We start from the raw sequence: 26,125 nt of genomic DNA, 5'->3' as shown, positions 1-26,125 counted from the left end.
TGTTTTTTTTATTTTTGCTTCTTATTTGTTTTGTTTTTTTATTTATAGGAAACAATGAGCCTGAAAATAGTTGATATGTGACAACATTTATTATATTAGGTCTGTTTTTTGTTTTATTTTCTTTTATTTATGCTTTTTATAATTATTTATAATGTTACTTAACAACACTCAAGTAAGAAATATCCTTCAGAATCAAAAAATATACATTTTAACATTTCTATAGGCAACTGATGGATATTTCTCTTGGCAAGCATCGTATATTTAAAGGTTATGTGCTAATCAAGGGTTATTACACCTACTACTAATTGAGGTTAATAAACTAATAATCCGAATTTAATTAGGCAACAAAATAAAGTTTTTTATGAATATATTTTTTAGCAAAAAATTTGGCGAAACTACAATTAAATCCACAGCCAATCAGTACAGAAGAAGAAGATTCTTCGCCAGTAACACCTCTACCCTTATATCAACAGCGTGAAAATTTTTACAGTTAAAATAACAGTAATATAATTTCATTTAATCAGTATATAATCAAAATAGAATTGTTATAATTTCACGAGTCAATATATAAAAATTACAATATTAGTAATAGAATTAGATTACATAATTTGGCAACTTTTTTATTTGAGTACTTTTTTGTATTTCAGTACACAACACATTAAGTTGTTGTAAGGTAAAGAAAAAAAATTAATGCTCTAATTATACAATTTTAAAATGTGATTTCTAACAAAAAAATATTTGGACTGTTATTATATTTAAAAATAATGAGTGGGTATGTTTAGACTCTGGTAAATTCTAAATAAACGCTAAGGCTGCTTAATTTTTTTAAATAATACGCGTCACTTATTAATAAACATTGACTGAAATATATTACTATTACATGTACCTTTTATTGTAAAGTACAAAATATTTATTGTATGTTAAAAATTATAATTTTATTGATTTAAATATATATATTTTTTATTTTAAACAATACAAATTATTTTGTCAATTAAATATTGCCGATTTTTTTTTGCTACGACATTTCTAATTGTTATATAATGCGTGAAATTTTTTCACGGTGTAGGTTGTACCGTCCGTATGCAACACAATATACAATCAGTAAAAATTGAATATATAAATAACACGAAATGTTGAAGCAAAATGTGTTTAAGTAACGTAGATAAGTTAATTTATTAAATTACAAGAACTGATTACTTGACAATAAGTCTAAAAAATTCACATTTTCGTTTTGTCAATTAAAATACAATAGTCCGATAATATTTGTTATTACACAAAATTCTTATTAAGTTTCGAATTGTTAATGAGAGAACGGAGAAATATCATTGTTTATGATGGAAGGATGTTAAGTAATCTGTAAACTTAGTAAGCATTTGGTGTAAGAAGCATTATTTCGGCATGAACGAGTTGTTAAAGCATAAGCAATATAAATATAGGTTGCTCAAAGGCCGTATATTTTCTCAATGGAATAATATCACTTACTTCCATGTTATCAAGTATCCTAACATATTAAAATTTTAATGTATAAGATCGAAATATGACGAATTTAAAAGATATGTTGTTTTAAAAGATATGTATGTTTTTATAGCTGTTGCCAAAACTAAATGAATGGTCTATATATAAGCAAGTATCTCATTGGATAAAGTTACGTAAACAATGTTTAAATGTAGCCAAAAAAAATGATTAATTAAAATAGTATCAGGAATACCTTTGATAGTTCCAAAACATAGATAATTATTTTAAGATGTTTGAATTAAAAGGAAATGTTTTTGAACATATACCAACTATCTGAAGTGATCGAAAAGTTATATAAAACCAGCTAGATGTATTTATTCAGACATAATATTTTTTTGTAACAAAAAATAAAATTGTTTTTTTTATTATGTATTTTGAACCAAAACATCTATCGATTTCTTTTTTGTGTTAAACAATGTTGTTATTGAAGTGTAAATATTTGTAAAATAATGTTCATTGGGTCTTATATAAAAAGAGACGTCAGTGAAATGTAAATAGTTTTGTAGACCAAAAATAACTTTTAAATAAACTTATAATTTAAACCTGTTGTTTATTTATTTATTCTGCAAAGGTGAATACTTAGAGTTGAAATTCCGGAAGATATTTACTCAAGGTTATTAGAACATTTCAAAACAATATATTGTATTTTAGTTGTTTTTCAATAATTCTTAATTGGAGAACGAAACATATAAATGTAGGCATTTTATTACCATTAATTAAAAACTAGTAAACAAATATTGCTGCGCAGTTTTGAAAGTTCTAAATATATACTCCCGTGATTTAGATGAAACTTTTATTTCGTTCATAAATCATTAGTATAATAAAAGTGTACAATTTGAGTACCTTGAAACGCCGATTTTAGACGTACGAACTGTTTCCTGGTTGTGTCTTAAAAACGAGGATATTTGGCAACGGTGAAGAGAACACGACAAAATTTTGGAGATCATGGAAACTCGATTTCGTCCTGTGATTCCTGTCGAACGTGTTTATTAATTATAATCAACGATTTTAATTGATTAATTGTATTTACTGATGTAGTATCTTGTATCAATGAAAAGGAAACCGATATAGAGACAGTTTTAAAAATTCCATTCCCAGCAGACATTCATCGAGGTCATAAAACAGATGTAGGTTGCAAAAAATATGTCGTCCCTGTATAAGTCTACCTTATACATTCACTTTCTTGTTTGTGAATAAGATTCTCTCAGAAGACGTACATTATATGCATTTAGGTTGAAATAAATTTAACCGCGCAATTTTCTAAATGTTATTTTAATATTACATGGTATTTTTCATTCAGTAATGACGAGTATTTTACCCGTTAATTAAATGAAAATGATACAAAGGTGAAAATTTAGGGCCCGTGGAATTTGTATCACCCTATAGAAGAAATATTTTGCGAAAAAAGACGGAAAAGTTTACAGCGTATTTGGCAACAGGGTACTCAGTTAATTAAAAATATTTTGTGGCTTCAGATAGTTCTCCCACGTTGGTCATTTAGATACGCATGACATCTAATCAAATGATTCTCATTCATACTACTTTGACATGTATTAGTGATGGTTACGTCTTATGTTAATACGGCGAGTAGACTTTGAAAATAACAAATTCCTACAATGACCGTATCTGAAAAAGCAGGCGTCAAGGAAAGAATGTCCTAAATTTGGCAACAATGCGCGGTGTTGGTTGAGTATCGCCAAACAAACATTGGAGAAGTTTTGTGTCTTAGTAAGCATGGTGGACGAGTATTAAGCTGTTTTTGTATTTAAATAACCTTTATCGAAACATTGTGTACGACAAATCGTGTCAAATTTATTTGTGCGTTATATTCTAGTGTTTAAAGTGTTGATCGCAATAGGTGTTTTTCCACATGTTATAACTAAAAAAGGGATTGTCTAGGTATGTTTTGATATTGCCTCAGCTTAAGGTAAACAACATTTCGGTGGGCCAAAAATGCATTTTTTGCCGCATACAACGCAGCGTTTACGTAAAATGACGCCACAACTGTGTCTACCTTTCTGTTTTTAGAATATTCCCAATTGCTTATACTATTATTTTGTATACACGTCAAAATATCAACCTACCTTTTTTTACTTAGGTTTCTCACAGTCAAGGTATTTCGATATATTATATTTAATCTCATCTTTGATGTTTTGCGCATTATTTACATTTCTCTAACTACGTAAAATTGTTCTATTTACCCTGATAGTAACAAAAACCCTGGAATAATTTTCAAAAAGTATTAAAATCGGTTTGTTTACTTCATCCATATTAATACAATAAATGTTTATTAATGAAATCCTATTAAATTATTATTTTTCATAATTTGCATTTGGGTGGCGTCAAAAATAATACGTGCTGCGGGTTGCAGAATATCGATTAAAATTATGCCCATAATATTTACCCCTTCATGCTTTAATACGCTATGCAATAACAGACCCTTACCTTTTGGGAAGTTCAGCACGTGTCTTATTTATTCAGACATTACAGGCACTTTTTCTCTTCCATTATTTAAACCTAGAGCAGATCATCAAAAATATGTTGTTGAAGCTATTTTAAGCTGACTGGTTTTCGTTTACTCACTTCATAAGGACATTAGTCGGTGTATTTTTTTTGCATATTACTATAAAAGAAATCTCACTCATTAACATTTCCTTTATGGGGAAAAAACTCAACATGATCAATGTACATTTTCTTATGATAATCATTCGACATGAAGTTTTGATTTATTTACATGTATGTTTTTGGTATACCTATCATTCCGATTAATTAACTATATAAATTAATATAAGGAATTCTGTTGTGTTTTTATTAATCTTACACTTTTTTTAAAGACATGATACCTATTTGTTTTTGTTGTTATACATTGTCCCTGGTAAATTTTTCGAATGTTTATTTAAATAAAAAAATTTAGTAGTATTAAATTGCCGTTACTTTACTTCCTATCAAGATGACAGTACGCACTTGTTCGTCTAGACTATATAAACACGTGCCTTTTTTATTTGTTTGTTCATAAATCCTATTTTTAGTATGTTGCTTTTTTTAAATCCAACCGATATATCACTTATATAAAAGTTTTCAACCAAAAATAAACGCGCTTTATTTTTTTGAATCGTAATTTTCAGGTTATATCGAAATACCCTATTGCAATTTTCATCCTTGTATTCTTTTGTCATTCCCGTGCCAACAAAGGAATATAAAATGGTTATTACATTTTTTTTAAAATTAGATTGAAAGTAATCTCGTGAATGTTTTCCCGCAAAAGCTTTTTCCCCCTGGAGTATATAAAATTTTGAGGGTTTCGCATTCTAATAGATTCACCGTATATTATAATGAGCGTATTTTTTTAATGAATTATGATTCTTATATATTTAAAATACCTTTCAAAGTGTCTGTCAATATACAGGAACAGTATAATTCAACTTCAAAGCAATTATAAAGCGTTTTTTTATGGACAGCTTTTTTATATACACAAAAATTAATTTGAATTACGTCGGCTCTGTTGATACGTGCTTATCATTTAGTACAAACATTTATGACGTAAACATTTGTATTATTTAAATGTTGAATCGAAATAATAATTTGTTATGTGAGTTGTGTATATGTGTGTGTGTACAAAAACTAGGTATATGGGACAAATATATTAATAGATCGATAATTAATTAATTATTTTAATTACATGTGTTTGGGGGTTGCAAATATATCGATTAAAAACATCCCATCAAATTTAAGAACCAATAAATAGGTTTTCGGTCTAGTTGCATTAATTATTTAAATAAGTATCAAATATTAATTTGTTTATTACTAATTTATACTTCTTGGCGGTGTTATTCAACATAACGACGAAAACATTTTTTTATGTTGTTTTTGATTTTTTTTGTGGCTGTTTTTTTGTCGTTGTTTTGCTCTTTACACCTTATAATTAGCCAAAGAAATAAAAAAATAACTGACGTTCAAGATAATTGTTTTCGTTAATCAGCAATTCGTGATTTTGCGAGGAAAACAACCGATGTCGGGAATTTATCTCACCTACGCAAGTCTGAAGCACAAACAACTATGGTAAATAAAGGACCTGAGTATAACTATTACCGTATATTCTTCTATAAAGTAAATAAAAAAAAATAAGGGATGGTTATTTTTAATATCAGTAAAATTGAAGTATGATTGAAGTTTTCATTGGAGTAAAATATTATAAGTAGCCATGAAAGTCATGTACAAATACAAACTATTAAAATTTGTTCAGATCACTTTTAATATAAAGACCTTCATGCTCCATGTTCATTGTAAAAAAAATATGTACATCTTTTTGTTTTACTTTTCTTTTTGTGTTACAACAATCGTTCAAGTATATTCACTGTAAGTTTCCAATAGTACTTGATGTATTTCAGTTAACATTTTTATTTATATTTGTCATCTATTATCTTTTTCTAAAAACATATTTGTCTCAAACACGGTAAAGAATAATAAAAAAGAGAATATTTGGATAGTTAACATGAACAGTCCATTTAATTTTTTTTTAAAGTTACACAATTTCATTGTTTACCATTACTATTAGGATTTTTTTGTGAATTTAAAATGCTAATATATAGATATCGAAGTTATAAAAATTCCTGACCTTCCAACTTTTCGAATTCTATTTTATTAATAAAATAACACTGTTATTTATTTTATTTTGTCGTTTAAGAGACTTGCGAAAAAATTGATTGCGTTCAGCTCTCTCTATCTCTCTCTCTCTGGGGAATCTACGTCGAAAATGTTACGATTCTGTGGTGTTGCGTGTGTTGTTTTTTCCTTCTCAATAAATTAATTCATAACATAAAAAAAATTAATATTTAATCGACATATCGATTTGCCATATGTTACTTGGTGGGTTTTTGAGAAAATAAGAGAGAGAGAGAGAGTTTTATATTTTTGATCGATTTTATTAAGAAGCTTATTTTATCAACTTTTCAATCAAAATTTACTGAGACATGTAAGATGACTTTTACTTCCATTTATTTGAAATTATAGTAAAATATTCTATACTTATTTTATAATAACATTAAAAAAATCACAATTCTAAACCCACATAACCCCCTAATGTTTCTACACTTTTTTACCAACGATGGTTTACCTGGTGGACTTACAATTTAACGTGGGTTCCGAACCACGGTCCTCGGCAAGCCTATCGATTGGTGAGTGGTCAACTTAGAAACCACCCCAGAAGACATCCGGTCTTATCTAGCCTGGTTACTGGCGTGACTGGGGTCATTTCCCTTATCGGATTTTGCACTCTTGCCTAAGGACAATCATAACCATAAATTTACGGTCATGCCCCAGCAGCATTCGAACCCACGACTATCGCAACAGTAAGAGAACCGTCCTGTCGCCTTGACCACAGCGCTAACCAAGCCGGCGAACTTTGTAATTATTTACGACGTAAAAATGTCGAATCTTTTAACTGAAAGGTAGAAAATTTCGGTCAAACAACATTTACATACACGAATACAAATAAAACCATTCTGAAAATGTATAATTAAGTTTTCGAGTTGCTTTGACGAATCTAATGTTAAATGAACGGTTTTAATTGAATTTCTATGTTTAGTCTCTGGGCCCATAACAAAAAAAAAATAACAAGCATATTTCCACGTTGAATCCCTTCAGTGTTATAAGCAATGACAAGGTCTTTTAACTAATTGAATGACGAAGGTAATGACCTCCATATTCGTTTGATTTGTTACATTAACTGTTAACGGTTCCCCTTTTTTTCCTTTAGTAGTTTAGACCTGGTATAAATATTTTCAAACAGATATTAAAAAAACTCTTATATATATATATATATATATATATATATATATATTCCTGCCTGTTTTTTTATTTCAAGCAAGTTCATAGATAACTTTAGGGTGATATGTATCAAGGAAATATGACGCTTTATTTGGATAACAACCAATCTCGGTTAAATGACTGAACCTAACCATACAAGACTCTAAAATTGACAAATAATTGTCTCTCAATCATTCCAATAACCCGGCTAAGGCTAGTTACCTTTTAGGGTAACCCTTACTTTTAATCACTCATTTTACCACATTATTTTTTTACTTTTACCATAGTATTGTAGTATATGGTAGCAAATTACAATAATTCTATTATTATTGGAGATTTTTTACTTGGGTTAATACTTATATTTGACAGGTGTAACAATAGTCTTTCATTTTTGATACATTTGAAGTGGAATATACCGAATAAGAATCCCTATGGATAAATAAATATTTAACAAGTTAATTTTGTGTCATGGTAACATTAGACGTATCATCAATATTATATATGTTGTATTCATCAGACGTTGTCCACTTCGAATTCTTTCAAATGAAGATCAGAATCAGAGGATTTATATATCCAAGTAGATTTCCAACTTAGAGAATATCCGGTCATAATCAGCTTGGTCACGGGCGTCTCCTTCACAAAGTACATCCCTGTTCTTGGTGATTCGAACTCGCTGGGGACTGTCCTGTTGCCTTGATCACTGCAAATTATTGAATATTATTTACCAAAAAGGAAAACAGCGGGCGCAGTGGTAATAGTGACAGGACGGTCGTCCTACTGTTGCGATAGTCGCGGGTTCGAATACTGCCGGGGCATAGTTCTTGATTTATGTTTGTGGTTATTTAACATTTGTGATTGTCCTAGGCAAGAGTGCAAAATCCGATAAGGAAAATGGTCCCAGTCACGCCAATAACCAGGCTGGATAAGACCGGATGTCTTGTCGGATGATTTCTAAGTTAGCTACTCGCCAGTTAGGCCAGTAGGCTTAATGCCGAGCACCGTGGTTCGGAGCCCACGTTAAATAGTAGGTCCAGTCCAGATAAACCCTCGTTGATAAAAAGGAGACTCAAGGAGGAGGAGAGATATATATAAAAAAGGAAAACCGAAATCATATTTTAATAATTACAAAAAAAACAATGATTTAAAGACAGAAATGACGTGATTTCTTGAATAGAAATTTGTTATTAACAAATTCCAAATCATTTGTTTGAACTTTGAAATGTCTACTGCGTAGACAATGGGTTGTTTAAATTTAAAAAGAAAACAATGGCGTTCGAGGGAAACTCTTAATATTCACATTAAACCAACTAACTTTTATATTAAATGTAATGTATTTTGGTGTATTATGCCATGGCCTTTAAAAAACCTTTTAGATATCTCCCACCATGACTATAAAAAATGGTATAATAAAAAATATAAATAACGCTATCGTTTGTGTTGATCATGATCTAGTCACGGGTACCGACACCAAATTTTTTTTTATTTGAATACATTACGATGACGATCAAATGTATTAAGTTATTTTTTTATGTTTAAGAGTCTACCGAAAAAAATAATTAGCGGTTCTATAAAGCGATTGTAATTAAAAATAATATTTTCTGTTAATATAACCCCACACTTGTATCAAATTGGTTTGTTGGTATCACAGGTACCTGTTCGATTTCTTCTCATGCTGTTCGCTTTAGTTCTACAGTAAGAAAGCCCAGGGGATCACTGACCTTTTTCTTTAAATATTCTCACAAGGTATCAGGTCGGTACTTTGGACCAAATATTAATACGACTCATCTCTATTGCTCTATATACCAGGTTGTTTAGTAAGTTTTGTCGTAATACGATTTTCGTCGTAGTGTTTTTAACTGAGTTTTGATGAGTCTTTCAAACATGTGTTTATATCTAGCTGTTTATATTTGTATATTAGGCTGTTTCGCTTGCATTTATTCTGATCATATTTTCATTTTAAAAAGTCATCTGTTGAGAAAAATCCGTACAATATATATTAATGAAAACATTTCCCATTATTTTCTACAACTGTGTCTCAGTTTTTGGTTCAATATTTGGATTTATTATTCTTCAATATTTGGAAACCATGTGTCATCCAAACTATGGTGCATCGATCTGAATAAGTAGTAATCAAAAGACTCTATGTCTGACGATTACGCTCAGTACGGCAGGACTTTCTATTCGACCTGGAACAGTGTCTCTTGAAATATGTTATCATGCAAAATGATGAATTTGTGTTTGTTACTCGTTATTGCTAATCCTTTTTGTCTGCTAAATTGTCTGAAAGTTCTTTGATGATTTGAGCTGAGTTTCTCAGCCAATAAGTCTTGTAATTCACTCTTATTCTCTTGTTCTTATTCTTTTTTCTTCATTAATCACACAGCTTTAATTATTAATCACAAACTCAATGTTTCAACCAAAATATTGCTCATATTGGCTAATGAGTACTTTTTATACGACATATCATTTATAAAAAGGGTATACTTTGAAAACGTATATATCATTCAACACATCTATTACTAACTATTGATACTAATAATAAAGATGTGTATTTTATCTGATTTCCTCCTCTATCGATTTTCTAGGCTTCAAATTACATTGTAACAAACATATTTTTCTTTGTCCGATTTCTATCCTTGATGTGTTGTGACACAAACATATTAAGAATTTCACAATAACAACAAAAAAAACACGATCCCAATTCATTACCACAAATATTTCGATTTTATTTATACGTTCTATTGTGTTCTTCCTAGTCGGAAACAGTCCACGTCTGATATCGATTTTAAGTCTTAGCTGTCCCTTGGTTTGTTTATTACAATGAATACATTACTTGAGATATCAGGAACTATCCCAAATTAAAATCTAAAAATAGACCAATATCTATTTTAAGAAAATCGATTGATGAATAAAGATGGGTCGTATTTTTTTAGTGAAATATTAAATATATTATTACTCCCTTAATTTTATTGTATAAGGTATAAAAATGTTGGAGTCCTGACCTGTTTCCTCTGTAGGTATGTACTCTTGATGTATCTTCCAGAGGAACGGAATGTTGCAAGAATGCTATACAGGATGTTCACTATACATATTATATATTGTTTATACATGAGATAATGAAAAATTATTAAAAAAATAGTTTCTAGGGATGACTTATAATATATACACAGTTTTTGCGCGGTAAACCTTTGAAGCTACAAAAATCCTCTCTTATTTTGTGATCGTTTAATATCAGGCTTCATATATAATAAAAAAAACGTCACACTCATACTGTCCACGTCGATTTTTTGAGAACACATGTATATTCCTTCAAATTATGTTTATTTTTCGTTTTTTTTTTCAGTAGACCAGAAGTTCTCGCTGTTTTGTATATTTATTTTTAGTATAGCCGAACTATACTACTAAAAACGAAATAAATATTTGTGCCAGCTCTAAATTATCCCACTTGAATAAATATGACTTTAACTGGTAGATAAAATGATGTTAAAAAATATTCACCCAAAAGATAGGTGTATTTTATTTTTATTTTAACTAATTAAAATGTTCTAAGCACAGGGATGTATATAATTGACATAGTACGATCCTGTGTATAGTTATCGAATTTAGGGATGCCGAAAAAATATCGATATATCGATATTTTTGCCGATATTTATTTAACTGATATATGGATATTTTTGTAAGCCATTATTTTTCGATATTTTTTCAAAAAACTTAATTATACTTCTTAAACATTATAAAAAACCATTTATTTTTTTTTTTAACTGTTTAAATTGTATACTTAATTTTAAAGGTTTAAGGTATTTTAGTACTCAACTGTAACTAAGAATATGAATATATTTTGCCATAAAATATCGATATATTTTAAAATATTGATATTTTTCTAGGTGGTCGACACCCCTTATGAGATCATTAATATAAAAGCAGACACGTATAAAGATAGCATAGCACTGTCTTGCAGGAAAACAAATTATAGGTTAGGTTGCCATAAAAGGTCTTCTTCACGGTTCTTACTGTTGTTAGCTTACCCTCTTCTGTCACAGGCACAAATCTTTCTATTGTTATAAGTCTAAACATTTCCTGTATTTGAAATTTTCTTCTTTATGTTTCTCAAAAAAATTAAATCTCTTCAGCGCGAAAAATAGAATGTCAAAGGATTTTTATACAGGATGTGCACGATGTCGCGTTGCAATTTTACCAAGAAATGATATACACTCTGATATTTGACCGGTTCTGAGTAATCGCTGGTCACCAGGATGTAACATCATTTGTATTGCTAAATCGAAATATTGAAAATTCCGACCCAAAAGACAATAAACATCGTTTATATGAAAAAACGGTTTTTATTTGCAATAACAATATCAGTTAGTCACGATAACAGTATGAAAATGACATGAAAAACAGAATTACAATTTCATATATTATAATAGATATTTTTAGTATATACGATATATAGGTGGCAATTGACGACATGTTACATCTAACTGACATTAAAAAAATCAACGCATTCTACTAAATGCTAATGGTAGTTGTTTAATTATAGTATTAGGAACTAATTGCTGTTGTTTAACAAATACTAATTATAGGTCATCAAATGTAAATAAACTGTTATTTATATTTAACTTAGTTCTATCCTGAATAATAATCTTTGACAGCGCTTGTTAATAATTAATAATTATTGATAATTCCTACTGTTTTAACGGACAATGTCCTGTTTAGATAGGATTAAGATAATAATTAATTGTAAATGAACTATAAATGATATTCCTTCCATCGTAAAACAACAAGAGTAATATGAAATGAATGAAGTGTCGTAAAACAACATGTTAATATCATTAAATTTATTATAATCTCGGAAGCTATTAGTCTATAGCATTATGAAAGAAAGAACAGTTCATGATTTGCTATATCTGTTTATATTATTTCTCAATTTATTACTAAATCACAACATTTATCTTTAATTAACTAAATCAGTCCAATAAATTTAGTTCGTTTTTTTCATTTATCTCTAATTGACAAGGAATTATCTCTAATTAACTTTACGAACAGCGATCGCCTTTAACATTTTTCTTTAATTAATAAATAATTATCTCTAAATAGTTTCAATTTTATGAACATCGATTACTCCTTATATTTATCTTTAATTGAGTTGATACCTTTCATACATTAATTAAAAAATGAGATCTTCAATCACTCGAATGTTACGGAATAGTTATTTTGAAACTCTATTTATTGATAGCCAATTAAATGTTAATAGCGGCCGAAGTAGTTTTGTCTCTCCTATTTGGGCAGTGAAGCGAGGAAAGAGATGGAAAACTAAGACTTGGTCAATTCTACGTATTTCATTGGGTGATAGACATAAAAACACAATTTATCCACCCAATGATTTCGATTTAAAAGCGTAAACATTTCAAATCTGCTACGTATCAGACGTCAGAAATAAATCGAATATATTTTCATTTTTTTTTCTCATCAAAAACTCAAAATCACGAAAGAAAAAATGTTAAACAGTTTACATTGTAGTGGCGAAATCTTACTAGGAACTAATAATTTAGATACATTGACCTTTTCGAATTCCACAGATCATTGTTAGTCCTTATTTTATCATAGTAATTCGATATTACGGCTCGAAAATCTAGGAATAGGTTTTTTATTTTCAGAAATGATTTAATAAATTTGTTATCGATAGTGTGATAAAGATTTTGTGTCAATAAAATTATTTTAAAATGATCGGTTAGATTTTTTTAAATATCTGTACGGTTTGTTTTAATTTTCATCAAAATACCGACTCCCGCTGATATTTTAAGGCATCATTGTATTTCGATTCTTCGCTGATGAACTGGCGAATATTATTTCCTGGTCGGTACTTTCATTGACCTCAAAATTTGGGTCTTTTGGTAAGCTAATAGCTGTTTGCTACATTCTTGATAAATCGGATTAAAAATTTTACGTCCTAGTTTGGTCATATATTATTTAAAGTTGTATAACAAATACGTCGAGTACTTTTTAATGGCCTGGACTTATTTGAAATGGATTTTTCCGGTACTGGTTCATTACCAATCAATTTATTCAAATTGCTGTATCTAAATGGCGAAAACCAATTTTAAATACTGTCTAAAAACATATGGTATGAATTAGCCATAATGATACCGAAAATTGATATCATTCCTTATATGGTACTATTATTTTTGTGTTTATATATATACATATGATTAATAGCAACAACTAAAGGAATTAGTGATGGTGTTAAAAATGTTCGATGAGAAGAAATATATGGACTGTGAATTACTTTTTTTTTCATAATTTCCCATTTTTTCTGCAAAAATTATTATTATTATTTGAACGATATTTTACAGACAATATTTGAATTTGGTGGATTTTAGAACTTCCCATTTACGTTTATAACATCACTTGCCCGCTTGGTTGGCGCAATGGTAAAGGCAACGGGACGGTCCTTCTACAGTTGGGATTGTCGCGGGTTCGAATCCTGCTGGGGCATGGTCGTAAATTTATGTTTGTGATTGCCCTAAACAAGAGTACAAAATCCGATAAGGAAAATGATTCAGTAGCCAGGCTGGGTAAAACCGGATGTCTTCTAGGATTATTTCTGAATTTGTCACTCGCCAGTAGGTAGGCTTAAATGCCTAAGGACCTTGGTTCGGAGGCCAGGTTAAACTGTAGGTCCAGTCAAGATAAATCCTTGTTGGTAAAAAGGAGACTTTAAAATATAAAAAAACCAAGCCACCAGACCAAGGCCTTATAATTAATTCACATCCTTAGTATAACTAAAAACGGCTATATTATGGTATATTATGGTTTTAACTCATTAACTGTTAACTAAAGTATAACAAATTATGTATATTAAGTTATTTTCGATGTATTTTCTTGGAATAAAGTACTAAATATGGTTGCAGCTAACAAGTTGCAACACCAATAATATATCGAGACCGTATACATTTTTAAACTGATATATCCAACATTATTCATGTTGGAAAGAAATTAGAACAACGCATTTGTGCCAGCATAAAATACGTCTAATTTTTTTCGGTATGATGAGGTGGTGAAAATCTTATTTTATTTTCCGTAGGATACTTAATACAACGCTTGATGTGCTACGAATTTGTTGTTTCGAATTAATGAATCTACGAGCTGGTTTTTTAAATTCCCTTTTTGCCAACGAATCTACTTAGTATTCATGTTGCGACTCTTTAATTTAGATAACACAATACAATGTGACACTTATACAAATCGACTTTGACGAAAATATGATCGGGTAACAGAAAGTTTCGGAAATGTATACAGTTGGCCTGAAACTTAACTAACGAAACTAATATGTAATACAATAATAACTAATAAAATCAAAATAACAAGCTAATTTAACTTAACGAGCAGTTAACACGTAACAATAACAAACACAGAGCAAAAGACAAACAGTATATTTTATCTTAAGTGCCAATTAGAACAGTATTTGTATATTTAAAGCAGCAGGACATAATTGTGATGTCGTCTTATAACGACACTGGATATAGCGAATAAACAATCTGGTTAAAGGTTTTATTATGCTAAAAAAACATAATAAAATATGCTTCTACATCATAATTTATTATATAGTCACAACTCGTTTTCTAGTTTTAATTTATAATATACAATAGAACTTTAAATAGTAACTTTTAAAACACCTTTAGGGTAAATGATGTGGCTCGGTGAATGGAGGTAAATCGAAATGAAACAGTGGTGTTTACATGATGTGACCGTTATTTATTGACAATATAAAAAATGAGAAAAAATACAAAGATAAAAAGGATGGCAGCGGAGTTACCTGTTGACGAGGTTTGGGCAGTCGATGGTGGCACGTCTAAACCAAACGAGGGTTGAGCACTGAATGACCGAAATACCCTTCAGTAATATCCCAGATAAACGTCTCGGGGTTGCCGCCAGCTATTCGGTGTCGGGTTCCAATTGGCACCCCGCCCGTGTTCAACATCTGGGATTATATTTCTGGGTATTTTGTAGACCGTTATTCCACGATGTAAAATTCGACATGCCTCAATTCGCTACAATACTCCCCTGCCAGAATTTTACATAAAATTACTTCAACAAAAATACAAAAATGTTTGCAAAAAATATCAAATACAAAAAAAAACATATACCAAAAAAAAATGTGCTGTGTAAACTGGGCTTTGAAAAAATATGATAGTTCGAAACGGTTGTGATCTGGTACGGCTGTTGATATCTTCCGGTCCTACAGATACCGTTGCATCATCGTCGCTTTGGCACTTGAATGTGGTCCATCGACGACGTTGAAAACAAGCTATTCTTCAGACAGGGCTCCCGTAATCGACGCTGTGGGAGGATCGACTGTTCGACGACGTGGTAGCTTATTTTCTTCGACGACGAGACGTTAGCAATTCTGGTACTTCGGCGAAGACATAACGAGTCTACGGTGACTGCAATCGGTACCTAGCTTCTGGAGCTGCTCTGTGACTAATCCGTAGTCACATACGTTAGGTTAATTCATAAAAAACAAATAACGACGGTATCCGACCGAAGCTGCCCAAAGCCTTTTAAATCAAAATATCTGCCATTATGACGGAGACGGCGAGCGAAGGAAGACATTATGATTTAAACATAGCGCCGAAAGAAATGTTTAGCCGAGACGCTGATGATTAAGCAGTGACGTACAAATATTCCAAAATATTGTGAAATAAAAATTTTGACAAAAAAAAATTTAAAAAAATGAATTGGAAATAATGAAATTAATCGGAATAAAATGAAAATGAACCTTGAAGGTAAAATTGAAAACGAATCGAATTAAAAATATTTAAAATTTTGAAACAAAAAAAAATATAACGGTCACGTAAAATACACCATTTTCTACGTACCCTCCATTCACGAGTCCAAACCCAATTTTGCGAAATATCACGTCGGGGTCACCACTTTAGGGTAAATGATGTGGCTCGGTGAATGGAGGTAAATCGAAATGAAACAGTGGTGTTTACATGATGTGACCGTTATTTATTGACAATATAAAAGCAATATAAAAAATACAAATAATGAAACGGATGGCAGCGGAGTTACCTGAAGACGAGGCTTGGGCAGTCGATGGTGGCACGTCTAAACCAAACGAGGGTTGAGCACTGAATGACCGAAATACCCTTCAATAATATCCCAGATAAACGTCTCGGGGTTGCCGCCAGCTATTCGGTGTCGGGTTCCAATTGGCACCCCGCCCGTGTTCAACATCTGGGATTATATTTCTGGGTATTTTGTAGACCGTTATTCCACGATGTAAAATTCGACATGCCTCAATTCGCTACAATACTCCCCTGCCAGAATTTTACATAAAATTACTTCAACAAAAATACAAAAATGTTTGCAAAAAATATCAAATACAAAAAAAAACATATACCAAACAAAATGTGCTGTGTAAACTGGGCTTTGAAAAAATATGATAGCTCGAAACGGTTGTGATCTGGTACGGCTGTTGATATCTTCCGGTCCTACAGATACCGTTGCATCATCGTCGCTTTGGCACTTGAATGTGGTCCATCGACGACGTTGAAAACAAGCTATTCTTCAGACAGGGCTCCCGTAATCGACGCTGTGGGAGGATCGACTGTTCGACGACGTGGTAGCTTATTTTCTTCGACGACGAGACGTTAGCAATTCTGGTACTTCGGCGAAGACATAACGAGTCTACGGTGACTGCAATCGGTACCTAGCTTCTGGAGCTGCTCTGTGACTAATCCGTAGTCACATACGTTAGGTTAATTCATAAAAAACAAATAACGACGGTATCCGACCGAAGCTGCCCAAAGCCTTTTAAATCAAAATATCTGCCATTATGACGGAGACGGCGAGCGAAGGAAGACATTATGATTTAAACATAGCGCCGAAAGAAATGTTTAGCCGAGACGCTGATGATTAAGCAGTAACGTACAAATATTCCAAAATATTGTGAAATAAAAATTTTGACAAAAAAAAATTTAAAATAATGAATTGGAAATAATGAAATTAATCGGAATAAAATGAAAATGAACCTTGAAGGTAAAATTGAAAACGAATCGAATTAAAAATATTTAAAATTTTGAAACAAAAAAAAATATAACGGTCACGTAAAATACACCATTTTCTACGTACCCTCCATTCACGAGTCCAAACCCAATTTTGCGAAAGATCACGTCGGGGTCACCACTTTAGGGTAAATGATGTGGCTCGGTGAATGGAGGTAAATCGAAATGAAACAGTGGTGTTTACATGATGTGACCGTTATTTATTGACAATATAAAAAATGAGAAAAAATACAAAGATAAAAAGGATGGCAGCGGAGTTACCTGTTGACGAGGTTTGGGCAGTCGATGGTGGCACGTCTAAACCAAACGAGGGTTGAGCACTGAATGACCGAAATACCCTTCAATAATATCCCAGATAAACGTCTCGGGGTTGCCGCCAGCTATTCGGTGTCGGGTTCCTATTGGCACCCCGCCCGTGTTCAACATCTGGGATTATATTTCTGGGTATTTTGTAGACCGTTATTCCACGATGTAAAATTCGACATGCCTCAATTCGCTACACACCAAAACCAAGTTTTTATCTATAAAAATGTTTACTAATAACATATATAATATAACAAGAATTATAAACTCAATAAAAAATAAAACCTACTAACAAATGCTAAATATGTACATCAAATCCACCAACATTAATTCGCATTCACATAATATTTTATTGTGTGACGACAGGAAAACCTGATTATATCAGAAGCATTGTTATATAAAAAATAACGAACATTAAAATATCATAATAACTGCTAAGATTAGCGATTTTTTATGATCATAATGAAAAAAGATATGATCGTAACATTTTATTGATTGATTCTTTCATTTTTGCTACAATATATGATAAGATATTTATTTATGTATATACTACGATATTTAAAACATTTAAATAGTTCTATTATACAGTAAATAGTTATTGAACTAATTAATGTATTTGTATTATATTTTATTGATAAACCTTTTATTTTTACTGAACGATACGGTAATTATACATTGATTGTTTACGTCCGGAGGTGATTTAAAAAGAAAAATAAATATTGCTGAAGATATATCGTCAGAAAAAGTGAAAATATAAATTATTTTAATTGTCGTATGCGTTGATTGTTTCTAAAAATAATTGGCAAATAACTTTAAGTGATTATAGCTATACAATTTGACCCCGATAAATTGTTATGAACCCTATAGACAGGTTTATAAGGTCATGTCACCATCTTTAAGTACCAATAAAAATAATTAAAGGTATTTGTTTATGAAACAATGCCTAGAGCGAGTCTGCTTCCCCAAAATCAATAGTCACTGATATCAACCATTTGCCTCTCAACACCATTTGTGAAATAGTGTATTTTTTCAATTGTGTTCGTGTATTATTTTAGTAAAGTGTCATGCAACGTAGGTATATTAATTATAGTTTATATAAACGTAAACATTACTAGTAAAAATAAATATTTCATATTTTATACAGCAGTCAACATGTTATATCTGACAGTAACTATTTTAACAATTATTTACTTTAAAAAAAACGCATAAAAATGTATGTAAGTAGTCAGTTATTTAGTACTGTTGTCAAACCAGCTATCAATAACATCTTAGAGGTATTAATTTCGTAGTATTTTTCATATTTCAGGTATAGGTCTATCCATCAAATAGCCAGTTTTATAGCAACACTAATTTACCGGTTTTTACTTTTAAAAAAGACACAAAAACCTCATTAAATTGTCAACTATCTATTACAGTTATCGAAAATTATCAATACCGTCCTAAAATTATTTAATTGCTAATATATGTAACTCTTTCAGTGTATTCCTAACTTAAAAACAACACAAATAAATTACACCATTGCTTGCTTACTTAATAAAAACACAAAAAATCTATTTAAGTTGTCACTGATCGTATTATAGTTGTCACAAATTATCAATGACGTCCAGATGTTTTGTATTTATAGTTTCCTTGGTATTAATAATAAATAACACAAGACTATTACGTGAAAAAAAAACTAATCGATATAAACCTATTCATGTAGTGAAATTAAATTTTAATTACTTGTGTATACTTTCTAGTAAACTCCGTAATTAAAATGTTATTTTCCTTCTAGTCTTGGAACTCACTGTATTACATCGAAAACAAACTTTATAACATAGTAGAGCAAACAACATGTATTAAAATTCAAATTAAAACTGTCAAACTGTCATCGGAAGAACTTGTTTGTCTACTATGCTGTAAAATTCTGTTGCTACGTTTTATCTTAATTTCGTTTTTTATCAACATGTGTCTTTAAGGGACATATATCAACTAGTCTGTTTTAATATCTACGAGTTTATAGTTTTTGGTTAAACGTGATGATTTATGACGCACTTTTAAAATATTTTATAAGATAGCTTTATAATTTAAGGCATTTTCATCAGATAGTATCGCAACAAAAAAACAAAATTAGGATTACAATGGGAATCAATTAATGTTCAGTTATGAATCGCAGATGCAATGAAAGAATGAAGAAGAAAAGGATAGAAAACAGTATATTTATAACGCTTACTGAATATAGTACGTAAATGGACTGTCCAACAAAACAGCAATATGCTTGTTTACCCTACAGAAGCCATATTAAATTTAATAAAACTGTTTACGTTTTATACGTAAGTCTGATTTGTTGTGAAGGTCTTTTCTGATAAAACATAATATGGTGTTTATATTAGTTCCAATCGATTTTTTTTTTAATTGTATTTTTCTATGGTATAACTCTATATTTTTATTAGGATTATTTTAGTTATTTTAAGGATAGTTATGCAACCCATTATTCACATTATTATCCAATATGGTTTTTTTAAATATACAATTAAATTACTATTTACATATGAAAATAAATATTAGGAATGGGGAAATAGTTACACTTTGTATTAAGCAATTATCCGGTTGAATCAATTTAAATATAATTTAAAAGTTCGGTTACTTAAAATAAATCAATATTCGTAAATTTTTACGACTAAACCCACAAAAATATTTCAAGTCTCAAATTCGAACAAAGCTCGATCATTATATATTTTTAGAAAACTATAACAGAACTGTTGCAAAACTATTTTTCATACAATATTAAACTGTTTTTGTGATACGTACGAAAATAATACTCGAACAATACACGCTGCTTGTCTGTCATTTGTTAAAATAACAACAACAATAACACCTTTGCAATTCACTAATTTGAAAAGTTCCTGCTGGATGACATCACTTAATTTATCCAATTTGTGGCAGACATTTCTAGAAAACGATTAAAAATAAAACCACTTGTTTTCATCATCCACAATGATTTATAATAAATATCTTAATGACTTAAAATTCATATAGTAATGGAATTCAGAAATAGATTATATAATTAAGAACTACACCTTAAGAGATTTAAATTATTTTATTATTACTTAATTATTACATTGTTACTAGTCGTTTCGGTCTAACCTACAATTAGTCTTTATGCTAACTTAAATTCAGGTTACCAGGAGGACCCATCGGCCCTATCTCAGTCTCTGGTAAAATAATGTTTATACATGTTATTGCTGTAATTTTTATTATATGCACATCACTACACAAGACCAGGTGGTTTGATTCTTTTTAGTCTGTGTCCTGTTCTGGTGGTATCCAAAAGCTGCAATACTTCAATATTCTCATGAGAATTGAGTCTTTCCTCATGCCCCGTTGCAAATTGACTGACTGTGGGTATCTGGAGGTCTCGATGCATGTAATCAATCATATAGTATTTGGGTGCGCCCACAATACCTCTCAGGACTTTGTTCTGAAAAATTTGTATTTTATTTGTGTTACTCTTTGCAGAACATCCCCATGATTGAACTCCGTATGTCCATATAGGTTTCAGTATTTGCTTATATAGTAGCAATTTATTATGTACTGATAATTGTGATTTTCTTCCAGTTAGCCAGTACATTTTCCTATATTTCAATCCTAGTTCTTTTCTTTTCTTCTTTATATGTTCTTTTCAGCGAAGTTTTGTATCAAGATTCATTCCGAGATATTTAGCGTTTTTGCTATATGGAATGATAGTATTATTTTATGTTATTGGTGCTTGTACGGTCTGTTTATAGGCGAACTGCACATGTACAGATTTACTTTCATTAATTCTTATTTTCCAAGCTTGTGTCCAATTATTTAAATGGTCACTTGCTTGTTGTGCGTGAGGCTTCTTCACTATTGTCTCCGACAGCTATCATCATCAGTAAATGTAGCGATTTATTTATCGCTACATTTCGAAAAGATTTATATAAATTGAAATAAAAATAAAGATTTAGAAAATATATTTGATAAAAACAAATTGGAGGTGACGTTACATTTAAATATAATATAAAAGAAACCATAATTCTGCTATGTCACAACGTATAAATTAAAACAGCAACAAAATGGAAATATACAACAAAATTATTTATGTATGTAAAAGATAGGATGGTATTACGTCATGACTGTTGAAAATAGATAGTTTTAAAAATAGTTTAAATAAGGGTAAAGGACTTTTAACCATTTAATCCATTGTTTAAAACGATTCTGCATAAATAATTATGAGTTGTATGTTGTTTTTTCGTGTTCGTGTGACGAATTAGATGCTTCGCGCTAGTATAAAATTGGTGTTGTGTTGAAAAATAACTATATAAATAAATTTGATTCTAGAGCCAAATGCATGGGCGTGCTTTTGTCAACAAAGCCAAAGGTTGTCGGCCCCTAGCGGGCCGCCACTGATGGCCACCGCGGTTCAGGCCCGGCCGCGGGGGGCCACTCCGGGCTGCGCCATTTACTCCTTCCTCCTGCTTTTCTTATTAAGCTGGTCGGGCCCCACTATCGCTAGTGAACTACTAAATCCCGTCGGTGAAACGTCTAGTAAGTTGGTACATAGAACGAGACGTGACAACTGTTACTAAATTAATTCATATAACGAGAAAAATGCTCCTCCTCCATAATATAGTAATAATATCAAGAAAATAATCTTGATATTTAACTGCTTTTTTTATACTCAGATATTTTGTAACTGACTGAAACTCAATATATGTCAATAATAACAAAGAATTAAAAATCATTATTATAAAATAAATATAAGGCAAAATATTTACATAACTCCTCCGCCAAAATATAGTGATCTAAACAATTGAGCGACCGAAAATAATAAAGTGCTGGCGTTCTTGGTACTATTTCTAGTACCAACAATAAGCATTGTTGAAATGTATTCTTATGTGCTCCATTGGAGCGCAAGACTGTTACTATGCGCATCAGACCAACTGAGGTGTCTGTATTATCTTATATCTATAAATAATAATAAACAGAAATAACCTCATGGAAATACAACGTTGTTACATTAATATTTCCACTGGAATTACAAAAATGTTCTCGTACAGAGCTTAAATTAGGGAAGGATTAACCACATAATAATTTTTAAGTCATGTTTATGTCATTAACTAAACGACTAAACTTATTTTAGCATAGAAGATGAAATGATACGAAAGAAAAAACGAATAATAAATCGTACAACTTGAGGGGGAGCTATATAAGTATTTTTATTTGCGTTATTACATTCTTGGTTGCATAACTACATGCACCGGTTTATAATAAAATATAATAGAAGAATGTCTCATTTTGTTTTATATAAAATTGAGCACGTTTTATATACATATACATATGTATTTAGTAACAGTTATTATGACGTTTTGTCACATGAGAAATAACAATAATGTAATGTAATTCGTTTTAATTTCAGTTTGCAAAAGTATCGATATCCGCAACAGATTAGACTCGTTTAAACAACTAGATGGGTGTCAAGTTATTGAAGGATATTTGCAAGTGATTCTATTCGACAATGCAAACGAAACAGAATTTGAAAGTATATCATTTCCCGATCTTGTGGAGATCACCGATTATCTATTGCTGTTCAGAGTTAATGGATTAAAGAGCGTAGGTAGACTGTTTCCCAATTTGTCTGTTATACGCGGCCAGAATTTGGTATCTGAAACAAAAGCCCTGGTCATCTACGAGATGTCTTCCTTACAAGAAATCGGCCTTCATTCTCTGACCGATATCATGCGAGGAGGTGTACACATCGACAAGAACCCATCACTATGTTTCATCGAAACCGTTGATTGGTTTAGGATCATTCAAGATCAATCCGCACAAAATTACATCAAAAGCTTGAAACCAGAAAACGAATGCCCGGTATGTCCAGCTTCGGTTGATGGACGTGCATGTCCTAAGCACGAAAATAGTAACAAGTATATGTGTTGGAACCGGGATCATTGTCAGAAAATTTGTTCGGGATGTGGAAATAGTACGTGTAACTCTCAAGGTAAATGCTGCAGTGACCATTGTATCGGTGGTTGCTCTGAAGATACCAGCAAATGTCACGTGTGTCGAAACTATGTCCTTGCAGATGAGAACAGTTATTCGGATAAATGCGTTACTAAATGCCCGAAAGATTTTTACGCGTATCTTGGTCGTAGATGCGTTACCAGTGATTACTGCATCAATATCCCACGACCTATCGATTATCAGTTGACCGAACATAACATGGTAGAACGACCCTATAAGGTCTTTAACAATTCGTGCATCCTAAAGTGTCCCACTAATTACGCCGACGATTTCACCAACAACACTTGTAAAGAATGCGACCACACCTGTAAAAAAGAATGTCAAGGTGCCCGAATTGACAGCGTCGGTTTAGCCTTCAAGCTGAGAGGCTGTACCCACATCACCAATTCCCTAGAGATTCAGATTCGTGGCGGCAACAAGGTCGTGAGCGTGCTTGAAGAAAACCTGGGCATGATCGAAGAAATCAACGGCTACCTTAAAGTAGTTCGATCCTACTCGTTGGTGAATCTGAATTTCTTCAAGAACCTCAAACGGATACGAGGAAATTTCCTCGAAAGTCAAAAATATAGCTTGGTCGTTTTGGATAATCAAAATCTCGAAGATTTATTCGATTGGGATACGCACAAAGACTTTAAAATCGATAACGGTACTCTGTTCTTCCACTTCAATCCCCGATTATGTATCAGTAAGATAGAGACGTTGAGGCAGAAGGCTAATTTGAAGCCTTTTACAGACATGGAAGTAGCCAGCACTAACGGGGATAAAGTAGCGTGTAACGTGACTGAGTTGCAAGTGGAAATAATGAGAATTAATAGTAAGGCAGCTATTTTACAGTGGCACCCGTTCGAGCTGGATGACACTCGGAAACTATTGAGATACAGTATCTACAAGAAGGAAGCTACCACCCAGACGGTTAACTTTTATGACGGGCGTGATGCTTGTGGTCAGGATAACTGGGCTGTAGATGACGTAGCGAATAATCAAGACAAAGATCCTATACAACACATCCTCACTAATTTAAAACCGTACACCCGTTATGCGTTTTACATTAAAACGTACACCTTGGCTTCTGAACAGAATGGTGCTCAGAGCAAAATTATGTATTTCACAACGCAACCCGCCCAACCTTCGATACCGAGACACTTGGCCATCACCAGCAATTCCAGTGATTCCTTGATCATTAAATGGCGTCCACCCGCAGAACCGAACGGTAAAATAACGCACTATATAATATCGGGTATTAAACACGAAACAAACAACCAGTATAACAGAGACTATTGTAAGGATGGTATAACCACAACCGAACAAAAGAAAACCACTCCACAAACACCAGTTGCAGCGAACAGTCCAAGAGTATGCGAGAGACAACCAGATAAAATCGATCCAACGGTTGATGAACAAGAACAAATTAATCGTATTAACTTCGAGAATGAATTACATAATAGGGTGTATGTGAAGAGATTGAAAGACCCCCGTGTAAGGACAAGGCGCGCTACTGAATATATGATTGATAAAGATTCAATAAACAGGACATCAGATACATATCATCCATCTTACGAATATCAATCAACAATCGAAAATACCGTGGAAAACACCACGGAATATGGCACTAATATATGGAAATCTTTTAGTTTCTATGTATATGGAAACCGTGAAGAATTTTACATTAGAAATTTACACCATTATACAGCATATGATATTAATATCAGAGTTTGTAGAGAAAAAATAGTTAATGATTCTGAACAATATTGTAGCGAAGCTAACAGTGAAATAGGAACAACAATGAAAAAAGGTACAAGTATATTGTTTTCACTATTAATTAGGATTCTAAATTTTGAGGGATTTATATTTGACGTTTATAGTGTATGTATTTGTATATTTATAAAATGTAGTGATCTGAGAGAGTAAACTTAATCTATTTAAATGTTTCTCGTTAATTTTTTTTGTCAGGCATTGTTATGGTTACCTTTGATTACATTTTGATTAATTAGAGACTGGTAATACTTAATTCTTTAGATTGCTCTTCATCATCTTAATAGAAGTCATTCTAGAACTTCCATTACAGATTCTTTTCAAATGATCAATTTCAAAGAAGAACACACAGAATTGGCTCAAACATCCGAGGCTATGTTCAAGTCTGAGAACAAAAATAAGCGTTCAAAAGACTTGCCCGATTTTTTTTTTTAATTATCGGTTCGAGTCTCAGATCTTCATGACGCTAAAATTATGGTATTGTATCCATTTTTTAATTACCAACAATTACAGACCTAAAATATCGATTGTACAGAGTTGCTAAATTAAAATTCATTGTAACAATACTCGAAGGCGGATTTATATCATCGCAGCTAAAGTTTGTATATGATTAATCAAACTGATTAATAAAAAAATAAAACCTTATGATATGA

The 26,125-nt window shown here is 31.4% G+C and overlaps 2 protein-coding genes and 1 long non-coding RNA gene across 17 annotated transcripts in view; 2 read left to right on the top strand and 1 right to left on the bottom strand.

Annotated features, from left to right (window-relative positions):
* Positions 1-2,057, top strand: part of kmr (pleckstrin homology domain-containing family A member kramer) — a 32,502-nt gene extending 30,445 nt beyond the window's left edge. For 8 of the 10 annotated variants that reach the window (XM_076405812.1, XM_076405814.1, XM_076405816.1 and 5 more), the window contains one exon: positions 379-642. In XM_076405812.1, coding sequence (XP_076261927.1) covers positions 379-494 — 116 coding nt within the window. In that variant the 3' untranslated portion in view covers positions 495-642. Of the gene's footprint in view, positions 1-48; positions 100-378 lie in introns of those variants that run through there. The other 2 variants (XM_076405818.1, XM_076405817.1) reach the window with 2 other exon arrangements.
* Positions 2,058-2,961: 904 nt separating this feature from the next.
* The window catches only part of MAPk-Ak2 (MAP kinase-activated protein kinase 2), a 31,326-nt gene continuing 8,162 nt past the window's right edge, over positions 2,962-26,125 (top strand). For 4 of the 6 annotated variants that reach the window (XM_076405821.1, XM_076405828.1, XM_076405827.1 and 1 more), the window contains exons 1-3: positions 2,962-3,414; positions 22,038-22,244; positions 23,116-25,512. In XM_076405821.1, the coding sequence (XP_076261936.1) occupies positions 22,106-22,244; positions 23,116-25,512 (2,536 nt within the window). In that variant the 5' untranslated portion in view covers positions 2,962-3,414; positions 22,038-22,105. The remainder of the gene's footprint in view (positions 3,415-22,037; positions 22,245-23,115; positions 25,513-26,125) is intronic. The other 2 variants (XM_076405826.1, XM_076405822.1) reach the window with 2 other exon arrangements.
* On the bottom strand, positions 14,964-22,829 carry LOC143197423 (uncharacterized). Its single transcript, XR_013006002.1, has 3 exons — positions 21,537-22,829; positions 17,895-21,283; positions 14,964-14,996 (listed from the first exon to the last, which is right to left on the bottom strand). It is a non-coding gene; the product is annotated as an uncharacterized LOC143197423 (long non-coding RNA).

The sequence above is a fragment of the Rhynchophorus ferrugineus genome, unplaced genomic scaffold, assembly GCF_030347505.1.
Source record: "Rhynchophorus ferrugineus isolate W39M unplaced genomic scaffold, kcgeb_rfMv2 rfM5, whole genome shotgun sequence".
NCBI lineage: Eukaryota > Metazoa > Arthropoda > Insecta > Coleoptera > Curculionidae > Rhynchophorus > Rhynchophorus ferrugineus.
Note: the sequence above shows the minus strand (reverse complement) of the source record. Positions and strands in the feature narration are given on the sequence as shown.